We start from the raw sequence: 16,763 nt of genomic DNA, 5'->3' as shown, positions 1-16,763 counted from the left end.
TCTTAGACAGGGACAATAATTGCTGATTGTGGAAATAAGGGTAGAATTTGGCTAGACTTGTAAGGGCTCTAGGGCCTTTAGCCTACTAACTTATTATGATCCTATGTATTTTTGGACAATAAGTATAAAATGCCAATGTCTGGATTTATTAACTGTTGTAATCCTGAATGGTTTACCAACAAATCAAACTTTTTACGTAGGACAAAGGAAAAAGTATGAGCAAAATCAGGGAAGGTCTGTGAAATCAGTGACAATGACAGGTACACATTAATCTTCAGTGAAGTAAATAAAAGTGACTACTGCTGTTGGATGACTGCTAAAGAGAAGTCACTGATCCGCTGTGGTGGTATCAGTGTTGCACAGTGTATTGTTATTTGCTGAAATTAGTACAGAACTAGTACTGCTATAGCGTGTGTGTGTGTGTGTGTGTGTGTGTGTGTGTGTGTGTGTGTGTGTGTGTGTGTGTGTGTGTGTGTGTGTGTAAAGTATCACTGATTTTTATCTCTGCATACACCCAATAATGTCAAGACACGTACATTATTATTCTGGGTATCAGTGAAAAATGTACCTAACAAGCAATTATATTTCAAAGGTAAGGGATGAAATATATCACAGAACATTCAGATACTTAGATCTTCTTGTAGTCTGGTGGCCCCCACTCCCTAGACTGTATAAATGTATACAGGGGGTTCCCTTAATTATCCTTGACTCTGTGGGGGCCCCCACTACAGCTGTTGCTTGTTGGGGAAAAATGAGGAGAAAAATCCATATCAAATTTCTGATTACACTCATCAATCTGAACAGCAATCTGATGACTCTTTTAGGATAAAGCTGAAAACACCTTTGTTTTCAACCCAACCCATTCTAAAACCAACCCTGCTCCGATGTATATGTACAGAAAGCTACTGTAGGTTATGGGTGGCTAGGGATTGTGTGGATATTACTCCTTTAATTTTCATCACAGACAAACCTTAGAGATGTGCAGATGAGGTCATTATAGCCTGTGTTTGAGCCAAGAACAGTGTGTTCATTGTTTCTTTTACTCTTCTCACAGACCTCAGGAGTGTATAAAGAAGGTTACCATAGCTTGTATAAGGGCAGTGAACTGTCTAGCAGCAATAAATTAGAATATATTACTGTAATCATTTTTTTTTACTTTCCTCACAATCATATATCAGACACAAATATAGGTGGCTGCCTTTCAGGGTTATAGGTGAGGATGCGTGCTATTTATATGTATATCAGCAGCAACTTGAACTACATGAATAAGGCAATTTGAACCTCTGCTTTCATCCCAGTGTAAAATCCGAGGGATGCATAGGCAGTGACTGACTTTTGTTAGGGGTTAGGGAGCTAGGCAGTATTCCCAGATAGGACCTATGTATTCCCTCAGCAACTGGCTTGTTAGTTTATTGTGAGCTACTATTTTGTCAGCTTTGAGCACTAAGCCTTGGGTACAACTTACATCTTCACTGAAAGAAAAAAAAATACTGAAATTCCTTTTTTTCTTGCAATTTTTGTTTAGGATACTATTGGATTAGAAGGCAGAGAAAATGCTCTGAAATGCATCCCAGAACACCTGTAAACCTATGGCGTCTTGGGCTCTGGCTTATTTGAGTTATTTCCCAAATGATTATTACTGTGTTGGCTGGAAAGGTGTGTTGAAAAGGTGCAAGGAAAACTAAATCTGAAGAGAAACAGTGAATTTCTTTCCTTAATCTTAACTTCTTTTCAAGCCATCATTGTATGTAGAGCTTTTGTAAAAAGAAAAAAAAAATTTAAATGCACCTCAGAGCATATAAAAAGTTATGACTTCTTGAAAAAACTGAAAAGTAAGGGAAATGTGAGAAAAGGAAGAAAAATTAATGTGCACTGTATGGAAAGCCCAAGAGGGCTGATTAGTGGGGTGGACTGGAGGGTGTGTGTGGGGGAGGTGTTGAAACAGTAGGCCCAGGACATCATTTCACATAAGTCCAGACCTGTACATAAGAGTTGTTGTAATGCATCATTGTTACAACTAATTGCCAGTAACTGTAAGTGTACCAGTGTGAGACAGGCCAACATAGTCTGGTACATAAGCCTATTGTAATGTAAGAGCATTGTAGCTACAGCTCTGTCTGTGTATACAATTCATAAAAGTTTGCAGCATGGACTAAAAGGCTACTTAGGAGGCTTAGTAGTGACATGTGATATTTAGACTGGAAGTGTCTAGGGGGCCCCCAACGTGACATTTGCTGGGGCCCCCAAAATGCTAACACCGGCCATCCCCATTCCTAATAATTTTATTAACCTAACTACATTTGCAAGAGAAGGGTAGTCAGGTTTCTTAAAAACAGAAACATATTTGAAAGTACATAATAACCCAATAATTAGCAAACAGAAAATTACTTACAGAAGATATTTGTCATACACTTATGGCTTTTTACCTGCATTGTAACAAAATGCCCTTAAATACAATTTCAAAAGACATTGCAAACGAGTGATATTTTACAGTTTTCATGACTGAAATGCAGCACAACACAAAACCCTTTTAAAAGTTATCTCTCCATCTCAAACAATTATTCTCAAGCCAGTGCTCCAATACTGCAGGTAGTCTACGCTGTGACTGCATGAGTTTCAGTCACTGTACTGCATGAAACAACTAAAGAGAATGAAATACGACTCTACAGTTGAAAAAAAATGATCTTCCAGTTCTTCAAATCTTTTTCATGCACTGCCAACTTTGTATTTAAACTAAATTTTAAAAGTAGTACACTCCAGTAACATATTCAGCAAAGCTTGTGCTGTGAGGAAATATGCAAATCAGAGACTGATGTGCATAAGAAGAGAGGCTTCCTTGGTTTATAACACTTTTCTTGTATATTTTACATTTTCAATAGACATACATGTGTATATGTTAAATGTGTACATGTGCTGTGTGTGTGTGTGTGTGTGTGTGTGTGTGTGTGTATGTGTGTGTGTGTGTGTATATATATATATATATATATATATATATGTGTGTGTGTGTGTGTGTGTGTGTGTGTGTGTGTGTGTGTGTGTGTGTGTGTGTGTGTGTTTTTGTATTAGTGTATGAATGTATGAGTGTATCTACTGAACTGTATAACTAAAACAATATGCATGTTTGTCACTTACAAGTCAGACATGATATTGCAGATGTGAAATAAAACAGTGAAACGAGAAATATACTAAGTTTTTTGGAAAGTATACGACTTCCCTTTGCATCATGCTATGGGGGGGGCTATGCCTCCTCACTCCAATTTATATACAGTAATTGCAGGAAAAGAACTACTGGTTTACTACTGGTAAAAGCTGCTGGACTAGAGTGGGAGTAGACTGCAAAGGGTGGGTGAGTAACATTGCAGAAAAAGTGGTCAAAAAACTTAAGGTATAAGCCAGGTGAAATGATATAAGCAGGTGAAGTGCAGACAGTCAGCAGCACGGTGTATGGTACAGGCAGAGAGGGAAGGTACTGTCCTCAGTACAGACAGACAGCAGCACGGTGTATGGTACAGGCAGAGAGAGAGAGAAGGTACTGTCCTCAGTACAGACAGACAGCAGCACAGTGTATGGTACAGGCAGACAGAGAGAGAAGGTACTGTCCTTAGTTCAGACAGACAGCAGCACAGTGTATGGTACAGGCAGAGAGAGAAGGTACTGTCCTCAGTACAGACAGACAGCAGCACGGTGTATGGTACAGGCAGAGAGAGAAGGTACTGTCCTCAGTACAGACAGACATCAGCACGGTGTATGGTACAGGCAGAGAGAGAAGGTACTGTCCTCAGTACAGACAGACAGCAGCACGGTGTATAGTACAGGCAGAGAGAGAAGGTACTGTCCTCAGTACAGACAGACAGCAGCACGGTGTATGGTACAGGCAGAGAGAGAAGGTACTGTCCTCAGTACAGACAGACAGCAGCACAGTGTATGGTACAGGCAGAGATAGAAGGTGCTGTCCTCAGTACAGACAGACAGCAGCACGGTGTATGGTACAGGCAGAGAGAGAGAAGGTGCTGTGCTCCATACAGACAGACAGCATCACAGTGTATGGTACAGGTAGAGAGAGAAGGTGCTGTCCTCAGTACAGACAGACAGCAGCATGGTGTATGGTTCAGGCAGAGATAGAAGGTACTGTCCTCAGTACAGACAGACAGCAGCACGGTGTATGGTACAGGCAGACAGAGAGAAGGTACTGTCCTCAGTACAGACAGACAGCAGCACGGTGTATGGTACAGGCAGACAGAGAAGGTACTGTCCTCAGTACAGACAGACAGCAGCACGGTGTATGGTACAGGCAGAGATAGAAGGTGCTGTCCTCAGTACAGACAGACAGCAGCATGGTGTATGGTACAGGCAGAGAGAGAAGGTACTGTCCTCAGTACAGACAGACAGCAGCACGGTGTATGGTACAGGCAGACAGAGAGAGAAGGTACTGTCCTCAGTACAGACAGACAGCAGCATGGTGTATGGTACAGGCAGACAGAGAAGGTACTGTCCACAGTACAGACAGACAGCAGCACAGTGTATGGTACAGGCAGACAGAGAAGGTACTGTCCTCAGTACAGACAGACAGCAGCATGGTGTATGGTACAGGCAGAGAGAGAAGGTACTGTCCTCAGTACAGACAAACAGCAGCACGGTGTATGGTACAGGCAGAGAGAGAAGGTACTGTCCTTAGTACAGACAGACAGCAGCACGATGTATGGTACAGGCAGACAGAGGAAAAAAGGTACTGTCCTCAGTACAGACAGACAGCAGCACTGTGTATGGTACAGGCAGACAGAGGAAAAAAGGTACTGTCCTCAGTACAGACAGACAGCAGCACAGTGTATGGTACAGGCAGACAGAGAGAGAAGGTACTGTCCTCAGTACAGACAGACAGCAGCACGGTGTATGGTACAGGCAGAGAGAGAAGGTACTGTCCTCAGTACAGACAGACATCAGCACGGTGTATGGTACAGGCAGAGAGAGAAGGTACTGTACTCAGTGCAGACAGACAGCAGCACGGTGTATGGTACAGGCAGAGAGAGATGGTACTGTCCTCAGTACAGACAGTCAGCAGCATGGTGTATGGTACAGGCAGAGAGAGAAGGTACTGTCCTCAGTACAGACAGACAGCAAGCACAGTGTATAGTACAGGCAGACAGAGAAGGTGCTGTCCTCAGTACAGACAGACAGCAGTATGGTGTATGGTATAGACAGAGAGAGAAGGTGCTGTGCTCCATACAGACAGACAGCAGCATGGTGTATGGTACAGGCAGAGAGAGAAGATGCTGTGCTCCATACAGACAGACAGCAGCATGGTGTATGGTATAGGCAGAGAGAGAAGGTACTGTCCTCAGTACAGACTGTTAGCAGTATGGTGTATGGTACAGGCAGAGAGAGAAGGTACTGTCCTCAGTACAGACAGACAGCAGCATGGTGTATGGTACAGGCAGAGAGAGAAGGTGCTGTGCTCCATACAGACAGACAGCAGCACAGTGTATGGTACAGGCAGAGAGAGAAGGTACTGTCCTCAGTACAGACAGACAGCAAGCACAGTGTATAGTACAGGCAGACAGAGAAGGCACTGTCCTCAGTACAGAACTACTACTACCTTCAAAGCAGAGGAAGACATGATCGTAGTGATGGACAGTTCACAGCATTATATGGGAAATTATTTTTCTAGATCCGAATGTGGTTATATAATTGTTGTAAACTATTTTGGTACAGATTATAGTTTGTAAATAGACAATAGTTTTTCTTTAATGTCAGTAAAATATTTTCAATATTCTAAGTAAGTAAATGAAGAAAAAAGTGAAGCCATGGCAAAACCATGCACTATAAAATACATTTTCTGTAATTCATACAATATTTTTAATTTTTATTCCCAGTGTTCAGACAACAACTACTGACTGCATCGGAGCAGAATCCTGAAAGGAAGAAACTCTAGCTAACAATAATTCTCTGTCTTGGTGAATTGTTTCTTTCATAACACTACCTCAGCCAGCGATCATCCAGAACTTTCACATGAGTTGCTTTCTCTTTCACTGGACACCTTGCAAAATTCTAATATTCAGAGCCCCTCTTATTTTTCAAACTACAAAGACACTGATGTAGCCACCTGAGACTCTGATAAAGCTAAGTTGAATCAATTGCCTGTTTGATTTGATTTTAGGAAAGTGCCTAACAAAATTTCACATAATTTTGAAAGCACTTGTAGCCTGTTGACTACTTGTGTCATCAGCTCAAATAGGAGCAGATGACAGGCATTTTTCTGTATTAATGTTCCACACTCCTTTCTGTGTTTGCCTTCTCACTGTGCAGTCAGAACAGAAACAGTGCAGAGTCAATTCAGAATACCTAGGCTGCATGCATGGATGGCTTATTTTCTCCACAGTGAAGTACATTACGTATAAGTTAGCAGTCCTACAATACTGCTTAGATTTACAAGACCACTGAGATATTCAAAGCATCCTCACTGGAAAATTAGGTAACAAACAAGTCACTTCACCATTTCATATTAATTTAATCTAGGTTCTTTTGGCTTATGAACACTATAGCAAAAGAAATCCCTGTCTTGTCAGCTTCCTTTAAATTACTTGGAAAAGCATTCGTAAATCAAATTTTTTTTACAAAAAGTATATATACATATATATATATATATATATATATATATATATATATATATATATGACATTTGTGTCTGCAATCAAAACTTCCATCTGCTACTTAAATATACAAATTCCAGATTATTCTGGTATATGCATCTCTTACGTTCTGCTGTAAGTAACCTGCAAGTTGGATCCATGTTATTCATTCTGTAGCACTAAAATACACATTTGTTTTCCTCTTATCTGGAGAAAATTGAACTTTTGCATAGCATTTAGTGAAAGAGAGACAGAGAGACGCAGCAGCTCATGTAAAACTATTCAGTGATTCACCCAACTACAGTGTTTACATGCAGTCTGCCACTGTCTCTAATTCAGTGTAAATAAACTGTTTTTTAAATATTTTCAGTAGATCATTAGGTAATTATGCTGTTGTTCCTATCAGTGTACTGCAGAGCAAAACAACATTCCTATGCAGCCTCCGGGGTCATTACTATGGTTACTAGCTCTGATGGGTCACAGCTGTAGCCCCTTAACTTTCTGTCATATTTACTTACTCTCTGTGTTTTACATGTTTGTGAATCACAAAACATGGTCTGTCGTCTTATTTACAGTAGTGTATATGAACACTTGTGGGAATACAGATTCTTTGAGAAATGGAGTACATGTCTCAAACCTGCACCGTTACAGGCAATTTTGTGACTCACATTGTATGTTTGTAACAGAAAGGAGGCAGTATCCTTTCTTAAAATATAAATATATATTCTTCTCTCTGATATGTCTTCTAATCCCAGCTGAAATGTCTCTGTCTCCTTCTATGATCTTTGCTGTGGTTTTCACTAACACGGACGTATTACATAAAAAAAAACAACAAAACCTATTTATAAAATATACTAGTGCACTCATCAAAACTGTACATGTTTTAATGAAAGCAATGTGTAGCTACACAACTGTGAGAAGTCTTCCTGTACAGGACAATGCCTGCTTTGTACATTGCTGCAGTAGCATAAGGCAGCATGAATTCTACTTGAGTAGTACTTGTGGGTGCCATCTTAAGTCTTCCTAAAAGAGGCTCTGCATGTAACTTGTGGTATACAAATAACTGCAGTGTTATGATCAGGTTCAGGCTTTTAGGCAGTGAGATATTTCTGTTTGGGTACATTTGGTTGGGGCTATATGGCTGAATTGCAATTCAGCTGCAGAGACATATGGCTGTTGCAAACTCACCACAGGCACAGAGGAGCCCTGCCCACACCTTCAATAACCAACAACATGGAGCATACAATACATGCTTATGTAAACAGAAAATGCAGAAGTATGATACAACAGGGAGGAAAAAATGCATGTACTGTAAAGGAGGTAAAAGTCCACACACACCATTAATAAAGGCTTTGTCCATTATACTCTGCATTTCCACTGCCACTGACATGCCCAGTCATCCTGCTGCCGATGCCTGCCATATGAACTGCTGTCTGTAGGTGGTTTGGGGGCCATGCACATGACCCCTCCCACCATGTATGTGTTTTTTGACAATGTAGCCATAATATTGTGTGTTTATATATTTCAGGTAGCAGCATGCGTTTCACCATGGGATTATTCGATCACAGGTATCAGCAGACATTTCACCATGGGATTATTCAATCACAGTTGGCAACAGGCCTTTTGCCACAGAATTATTCAATCACAGGTGTTAGCAGGCATTTCACCATGGAGATATTCAGTCACAAGTGGCAGCAGGTATTTCACTATGGAATTATTCAATCAGAGGTAGCAGCTAGTGTTTCACTATGGGATTGTTCAGACAGTGGTGGCAGCAGACATTTTGAGTCTATATTAGATCACCGAACACTTAAAAAAGTGAGCAGTGATTAATCGACCCTATGTAAGTGAAAGAATACAATGTCGAAGTGTCAGAACAGCGATTTTTTTCCAAGGGAAAAAATATCTTTTCCAACAAAAAATAAATAAATAAATAATTTCAAACATTACATTAAAGGGGGGACTTCACCCCCACACCCCCCTACTTAAATATACCAACTCCAAGACTGCACTACAGTGCTGAAAACGGCAAAGTACTGAAGCGGCCAAGCAAATTCTTTTCCAGGAAAAGAATTTGCTTAACAGCCACTTCGATATTTTGCATTTTTAGCCTTTTAAGTTCGACCAAGACACATTCGAAAGAATGCGTCTTCGGTCTTCTAATATAGACCCGACATTTTACCACAGGGTTATTCAGTCACAGGAGAAGTACATTATACTTTCCTGCATTAAAAGTCAGTTGTCATTTTTCTAAACAATCTACTCCTATGATATCTCTGGATGCTTATCTCTTCCCTACCTGCTCTACCCATCTTAGTATGATCATGCCTCCACTATCCCATATGGTGCCTTGACATGAAGAAACTAACTAGGTTAGACCCCACAGTAACCACAAGAAGCTCCAACTCACTATATCTGTTTGCTTTTAATGTGCCTTACTAAATTCCTTTGCTACTTTTTTGGCATTCTGCCGCCCATCTCCAATTTTCTTTTTTTTCATTCACTCAAAGTCCTTTCTTTCTACACATCACTACCCTTTTGGGTCTGTGTCAAAGACCTTACTAAAGCCTATGTGTTTACAATATCCAGTGACTTCCCATTATCAAGTCCAAAGTAAACCAGTTGCAAAAGTGTTAAAAAAGCACCCTCAAATCCAGATCCAGCTCTTTTACTAGTCACTTCATTCTTCCACATAATGCTACACACATAGACTGCAACCCTAATAAAGAACTTTTCATTTCAATCCAGTGAACCCTTAAATGTCATATTTCTTCTCATTAATTCATCTTTTTTAGGTCATGTTTCATCCCTTATAGCTGCATGTAGATTTGTGTAACTTGCAAAGAGGTTTCATTTACTATATCAATTGATATATATGAAAGCTACATGCTGAGAAGTTATCTAAATAATGATCTTCATTTAGACACTTACTCTGGGGCTATGAGGTAAACTGCCAAGCCACAGAACCATAGCTAAGTCATCTGAGCAGTTTCCCATCTCTCCTCAACCCACACCAACCCCCACCAGAAAAGGGTCTTCTTGAACTGTAGCAAAGCAAGCTGCAGCTACAGTTGCTAGCATGCATTGAGCTTTTATGTCCAGCCATGAATAAAGTATTAGCATTTGTTTATGAAGTGGCTCATAACTAAATGCTGGTACGGCATTCATGTCCTATCAGCACAAGCCAATCATGACTGCTAATAGCTTATGCTTGGGGCAGCTACCCCCCCTTTGCCCCTCATAGTTACAGTTCTGAAAGGCCATTAACAAGGAAATAGCTCCTTTCCATTTCTGAATTAAAAAATTCTCCATTATTTTATAGGTAAAATTAGTAGCTTTATAACCTCTTCTTTGGATCATTTCCTACTTTGCTGACATCAAGCACTATCTTGTACACTGCAATACATCTCATTAGGAGAAGGCTGAAATTTGGTGAATTAGATGACAATTGCTCCCATAGAGATGGGGGGGGGGGCAGAAATTCCTTGGAACATCTCAAGGTGCAAAGTTATTAAGATGAGGATAAATCCACATTCTCTGTCTCGTTCTCTATGTGGACAGAGTGCTATAGCTAGATCATTTTGTGTCTGGGGCCACTCCATCATCTGGCACCACTCAACTTTAAGTTGAGGAGCAAAAAAAAAAGTCCCTTCTCCAAGGAAGCACACCAGGTCTTAATGCCCTCCCTCTGTACTTTCCCATAGAGGATATGTTCTGAGGGAGTTAACATTAAAAAAAAAAAAAAAGGATTTACTGATCACTCCCCTAACAGCTTAGGCCCTTCTTCCCACTCTAGCTATGGTTCTATGTGGACATGAGTTGTGCAGTGACATTCTCTGGCACCCAGAAAATGCTCCATACCTGGCTTACACTGAACGGTAATCTGATATAAAATCAAATCCCAGCCCTTCCACAAGAAACGAAAACTGAATGTTTGATTTCAGCTCGGGGGATACACATTTTCCATTAACAAAGCTGCAACCATACTAGGGTTGCCACTGTCAAGCCTAGTTTACTGGCTAAATTATTAAATTATTAATGGCAGGTGTGTGCATTTTCGTATTCATTCTACTGATTATACAACTGTACATTCAATGACCCGCGGTGTTGGTGCTGCGGTAGCGTTGTCGCCTTACAGTAAGACGCTATCCGGTTCGATTCTCAGCTAGAGCATCTTCTGCGTGGAGACATGCGTGAATGGGCATACCTTTGTTGAAGGTTGCGCGTCAGGTCTGGCAAGCCGGTGCGTAAAAATCAACTGCCAATCATTAGTGGACCGGAGTTCCGCTGTAGCGACCCCTAACCGGGAAAAGCCAAAAGACACAAACAAATTCAATAAAGTACTACTGTTGAAAAAGTACAAAATATGACAAACTTTTCAAAGGTAAATGCAATTAATGTATTTCTTCACAGAACTAATGTGCACAGCATGCTTATAGCATCTTTACTGATGATTATTTTTTATCCTGTACTAAAATTACAACTATTTAAGAAAAAAATGCATCTAACATTAAATATGCAGGGTTGTGAAAACCCCACTTGCTGCTAAGACTTCATCAAAATTATTTAAGTGTACATTTACTGTGAAAGAGAAAGACCTACCTGCCCACATGGAGAATTCTGCAGTGTAACTGTGAACTTGCTAGAAGTTCGGCTTTTTGCCAGAATATATTGGCAAGTTGCCTGGAATGTGTAAATATGGCCATCAAATGTAGCAAAATGGATGTCCCCTGTTACAGAGCATTCAGCTATACAAAATAAGAAATCAACAAAGAAAAGGGTTGTGTTGTAATAATTGTAGCTATCCATTCACCCTGTAGCACTTAAAGTTAATACATACATTTTGTATACATCAGTGAAAATTGGAGAGATCCTGAAAGCCTCTATTAATTAAGACTGTGTCAAAAAGTTTTCCTCAAAGTATTTCAAAAGCGCTAAGAAAGTTAAGAAATGTTGTTACATGCTCAAGTAATTACTTAAAACATATTTTATCACAGGCAAGACATTAGCACAAGCTATACATACGTATATACCATTTTTAATCAAAAGTAACTATACATCACTTCTTGGCTAGTATTGACCAAAAAGAAATGCAAGTTAAAATACATCCCTAATCCAAACATTAGTTTTAAACTGAATTCAGTGACATGTTTATTAAACATTCATTGCCTTTATGTCAAGTTTTTCAACAGCAGTGAGCTAAGCCATCACCTGGTGCCATGGTGCAGAAAGACACAGCCTTGACTGCACCCCAGGTGACTTGATAGAAGAATGGCTTGGGGTAAAATGTAAGTAAATAGCTGAAGCCAGATTGCCCAACTAGTAGGGGTGGGGGGCTCAGCTCACTGCACTTGTGACACATTCTGTAGTTCAGGTGTGTCACCTGCAGCAAAAGTGCTTAGCATGCTCACATTGAACAGCCCTGAGCTCCTTAGTTTGGAGGTTGCACATGCTCAATAACATTCACACACCACCCAAGAAGAAGTAGGTTTGTAAAGTTAAAGCTGCTGAGGAGGTAGAAATAGTGCAGTCCGCAAGATCTGCAGATTGTCATAATTTTTAACATCTGATTGTCACTTCTTCTGAAGAACAAATGGGACAGAGGAGTCTTGTACAGCTGAAGGAACAAATGGTACAACAGAGTGCAGTAAGGGGGAAGAATTATACTCATCCCGAAGAACCAAAAATTAATACATAAATGAACAGTGTGTTAAACCACCACATTTATTCAAATTAATCTTGAAAATTGCAGAAATGCTTTTTTTATTTTTTACTAAAACTGATGCTATGGCAGTCTTATAAATTCTGTGATTACTGCCTACCTGGACAAATATTTTCTGTACAATTCCATCGCCCTCCAAAGCACGTGCTAAAACATAAATTGTAAAAGAGTTAATATTTTAGATTTGAGATAACTGATATTAATCAAACATGCAATAAGTGCTCAATTATGTTTTTATTAATTTCATTACAAGACATGTATCTATTTAAAATAAAGTCATATTACAGTTGAAAACTATTTTTGCTTCTTAAAATGGTGCATTTGTCCTCAGTATACATTTGTGTGTGCGTGTGTGTGTGCGTGTGTGTGTGTGTGTGTGTGTGTGTGTGTGTGTGTGTGTGTGTGTGTGTGTGTGTGTGTGTGTGTGTGTGTGTGTGTGTGTGTGTGTGTGTGTGTGTGTGTGTGTGTGTGTGTGTGCGCGCACGCATGCACGCGTGTGTGTGACTGTAGGCATACTCTTAACCACGTTAGTGTTTTAATATTTACATTGAATAAGCTGATGGATTTAGTAACCAAGAAAACCACTTCCAAGCCGATAACTAGTCCCCGTACACTCACGTGAAACCAACAGACAAGAAAGATGCTACGATCATAAGACACTCTTCACACACATTATTGTATAAAATAACAAACAGTCAAGCACTTTCGTCAAGTAGACTTCCTCAGAACAATAGTTTTCCGAAATCACTCAGCTTTTATACCTTAGATCAATTAATTAATCATTTAATAAACTCATTAAGCTCTAAAAAACACAGTGTTATTAATTTATGTATATAATTATTTAAATATTTAAAAAATCATTTGATGACACAAAACACATAAAAAACACATAAAATAGAGATGAGAATGTAATCTTAAAAACTATAAGGGGTAAATTCAATAAGATATTATACTTTAAATTATTTTATTTTATTAGCTCTGTATCTCAATTCAGGTTTATTACTAATAGCATCATTAATGCCTGGAAATTCACTTGCATTGACCATAAGTTGCCACCTAGTTTCTACCCTAAGCAACTTATTGGTCCAATCCCCCCCTCTGGGATCCTTACTAACTATTTCCAGGATACCAAATTTAATAAATAAAAATTTAAAAAATATTCTGGAACATAGTTACCAAGGAAAGAAAAGAAAGGAAGGGGCACATAAATGTGGGGCTTGTGAGCAATGTAAATATATTTTGGAGACCCCCAAAGTGAGATTGGGCCCCTTCAGGATTGAGATCAACTTGGTATCTGGCTCTTGTACCATAACAGGTTTAGTTTATTTAGCCCTCTGTACGGTTTGCCAATGTTTTTACACTGGAAAAACAGAAAGAAGGTTGAACCGTAAGATTTATGAACACTGTTATAGTGTTACGAAAATGGACGAGAAAAATGCCCTATATAAACACATTAAAAGTAATCCTACCCATGGTTTTAAGTTTGGTATCCTGGAAATAGTTAGTAAGGATCCCAGAGGGGGGGATTGGACCAATAAGTTGCTTAGGGTAGAAACTAGGTGGCAACTTATGGTCAATGCAAGTGAATTTCCAGGCATTAATGATGCTATTAGTATTAAACCTGAATTGAGATAGAGAGCTAATAAAATAAAATAATTTAAAGTATAATATCTTATTGAATTTACCCCTTATAGTTTTTAAGATTACATTCTCATCTCTATTTTATGTGTTTTTATGTGTTTTGTGTCATCAAATGATTTTTTAAATATTTAAATAATTATATACATAAATTAATAACACTGTGTTTTTTTAGAGCTTAATGAGTTTATTAAATGATTAATTAATTGATCTAAGGTATAAAAGCTGAGTGATTTCGGAAAACTATTGTTCTGAGGAAGTCTACTTGACGAAAGCGCTTGACTGTTTGTTATTTTATACAATAAACTGTGTGAAGAGTGTCATATGATCGTAGCATCTTTCTTGTCTGTTGGTTTCACGTGAGTGTACGGGGACTAGTTGTCGGCTTGGAAGTGGTTTTCTTGCTGCTTCCCCACCAGTGGTTATTTCTTTGTGATTTCTGATGGATTTAGTCATCATGCTCTTTGGTAGAACTTCTCTAGTGATCAGTGTGATGACAGATGACACATTATGACATCCTGGCATCCAAAGTATTACACAATTCACACCTAGTAGAGAACTATTCAGTAAAGAAGCTATGTGACATTTATGTTATGGATTTGCCCTGGGCAGTTCCTTCACTCCCAGAATGACAACCAAAACCGAAGACAAAATGAAAAATGAATGCCTTTAGAACTGAGGACCAAAGATGTCTTCAGAGATGAAGACAACAAAGAAGGTCTTCAGTAAAAGACCTATATTGTAATTAACATAACAGCTCCTTAGTAGCAAAACTTTAACAGTGAACATATAAAATAGTTCAAATGTCACCTTTCTGAGTGTCATTTAAGCATCCATGGTCTGCTTTATAAGAATGAATGGCTGGTCTTCTAAATTGTTGATTGGGCAGCATAACAGTTTGCACCCAGGACAGCTACCCCCTTTGACTCATCCTTCCTACGCCACAAGCTATCATCTGTTATTTTACTACAATAAATCCTGCATCCCTATTATCCTTTAGATGTCTGGTATTCATTTTAGGAGAGAAAAATAAACACCTCAGAAAGGAAAACAATTTGACATGACTTGTGCTGTACTCCATCATAACACTGCAACTCAGAACAAAGGTACCGTGGGAGATAGGAATACTGTAATGTAATGAAGGGACACGTCAGATAGGAATACTGTAATGTAATGAAGGGACACGTCAGATAGGAATACTGTAATGTAATGAAGGGACACGTCAGATAGGAATACTGTAATGTAATGAAGGGACAATTCAGACAGGAATACTGTAATGTAATGAGGGGACAAGTCAGATAGGAATACTGTAATGTAATGAAGGGATACGTCAGATAGGAATACTGTAATGTAATGAAGGGACACGTCAGATAGGATGAAGGGACACGTCAGATAGGAATACTGTAATGTAATGAAGGGACACATCATATAGGAATACTGTAATGTAATGAAGGGACACGTCAGATAGGAATACTGTAATGTAATGAAGGGATACGTCAGATAGGAATACTGTAATGTAATGAAGGGACATGTCAGATAGGATGAAGGGACACGTCGGATAGGAATACTGTAATGTAATGAAGGGACACGTCAGATAGGAATACTGTAATGTAATGAAGGGATATGTCAGATAGGAATACTGTAATGTAATGAAGGGACACGTCAGATAGGATGAAGGGACACGTCAGATAGGAATACTGTAATGTAATGAAGGGACACGTCAGATAGGAATACTGTAATGTAATGAAGAGACACGTCAGATAGGAATACTGTAATGTAATGAAGAGACACGTCAGATAGGAATACTGAAATGTAATGAAGGGACATGTCAGATAGGAATACTGTAATGTAATGAAGGGACACGTCAGATAGGAATACTGTAATGTAATGGAGGGACAAGTCAGATAGGAATACTGTAATGTAATGAAGGGACACGTCAGATAGGAATACTGTAATGTAATGAAGGGACACGTCAGATAGGAATACTGTAATGTAATGAAGGGACACGTCAGATAGGAATACTGTAATGTAATGAAGGGACACGTCAGATAGGAATACTGTAATGTAATGAAGGGACACGTCAGATAGGAATACTGTAATGTAATGAAGGGACACGTCAGATAGGAATACTGTAATGTAATGAAGGGACACGTCAGATAGGAATACTGTAATGTAATGAAGGGACACGTCAGATAGGAATACTGTAATGTAATGAAGGGACACGTCAGATAGGAATACTGTAATGTAATGAAGGGACACGTCAGATAGGAATACTGTAATGTAATGAAGGGACACGTCAGATAGGAATACTGTAATGTAATGAAGGGACCGTCAGATAGGAATACTGTAATGTAATGAAGGGACACGTCAGATAGGAATACTGTAATGTAATGAAGGGACACGTCAGATAGGAATACTGTAATGTAATGAAGGGACACGTCAGATAGGAATACTATAATGTAATGAAGGGACACGTCAGATAGGAATACTGTAATGTAATGAAGAGACACGTCAGATAGGAATACTGTAATGTAATGAAGGGACACGTCAGATAGGAATACTGTAATGTAATGAAGGGACACGTCAGATAGGAATACTGTAATGTAATGAAGGGACACGTCAGATAGGAATACTGTAATGTAATGAAGGGACACGTCAGATAGGAATACTGTAATGTAATGAGGGGACACATCAGATAGGAATAGTGTAATGTAATGAAGGGACACGTCAGATAGGAATACTGTAATGCAATGAAGGGACACGTCAGATAGGAATAC

At 39.2% G+C, this 16,763-nt stretch overlaps 1 protein-coding gene across 2 annotated transcripts in view; it reads right to left on the bottom strand.

The window, feature by feature from the left end:
* OTOG (otogelin) overlaps window positions 1–16,763 on the bottom strand; it is a 2,079,396-nt gene that overhangs the window by 1,586,679 nt on the left and 475,954 nt on the right. For both annotated transcript variants that reach the window (XM_044082876.1, XM_044082877.1), the window contains exons 14-15: window positions 12,449–12,495; window positions 11,229–11,374 (exon numbers count right to left, since the gene is read on the bottom strand). In XM_044082876.1, coding sequence (XP_043938811.1) covers window positions 11,229–11,374; window positions 12,449–12,495 — 193 coding nt within the window. The remainder of the gene's footprint in view (window positions 1–11,228; window positions 11,375–12,448; window positions 12,496–16,763) is intronic.

The sequence above is a fragment of the Protopterus annectens genome, chromosome 9.part0, assembly GCF_019279795.1.
Source record: "Protopterus annectens isolate FY-2018-M chromosome 9.part0, PAN1.0, whole genome shotgun sequence".
Classification (NCBI taxonomy): domain Eukaryota; kingdom Metazoa; phylum Chordata; order Ceratodontiformes; family Protopteridae; genus Protopterus; species Protopterus annectens.
The sequence above is the reverse complement of the archived record's forward strand: the minus strand, read 5'-3'. Positions and strand labels throughout refer to the sequence as shown.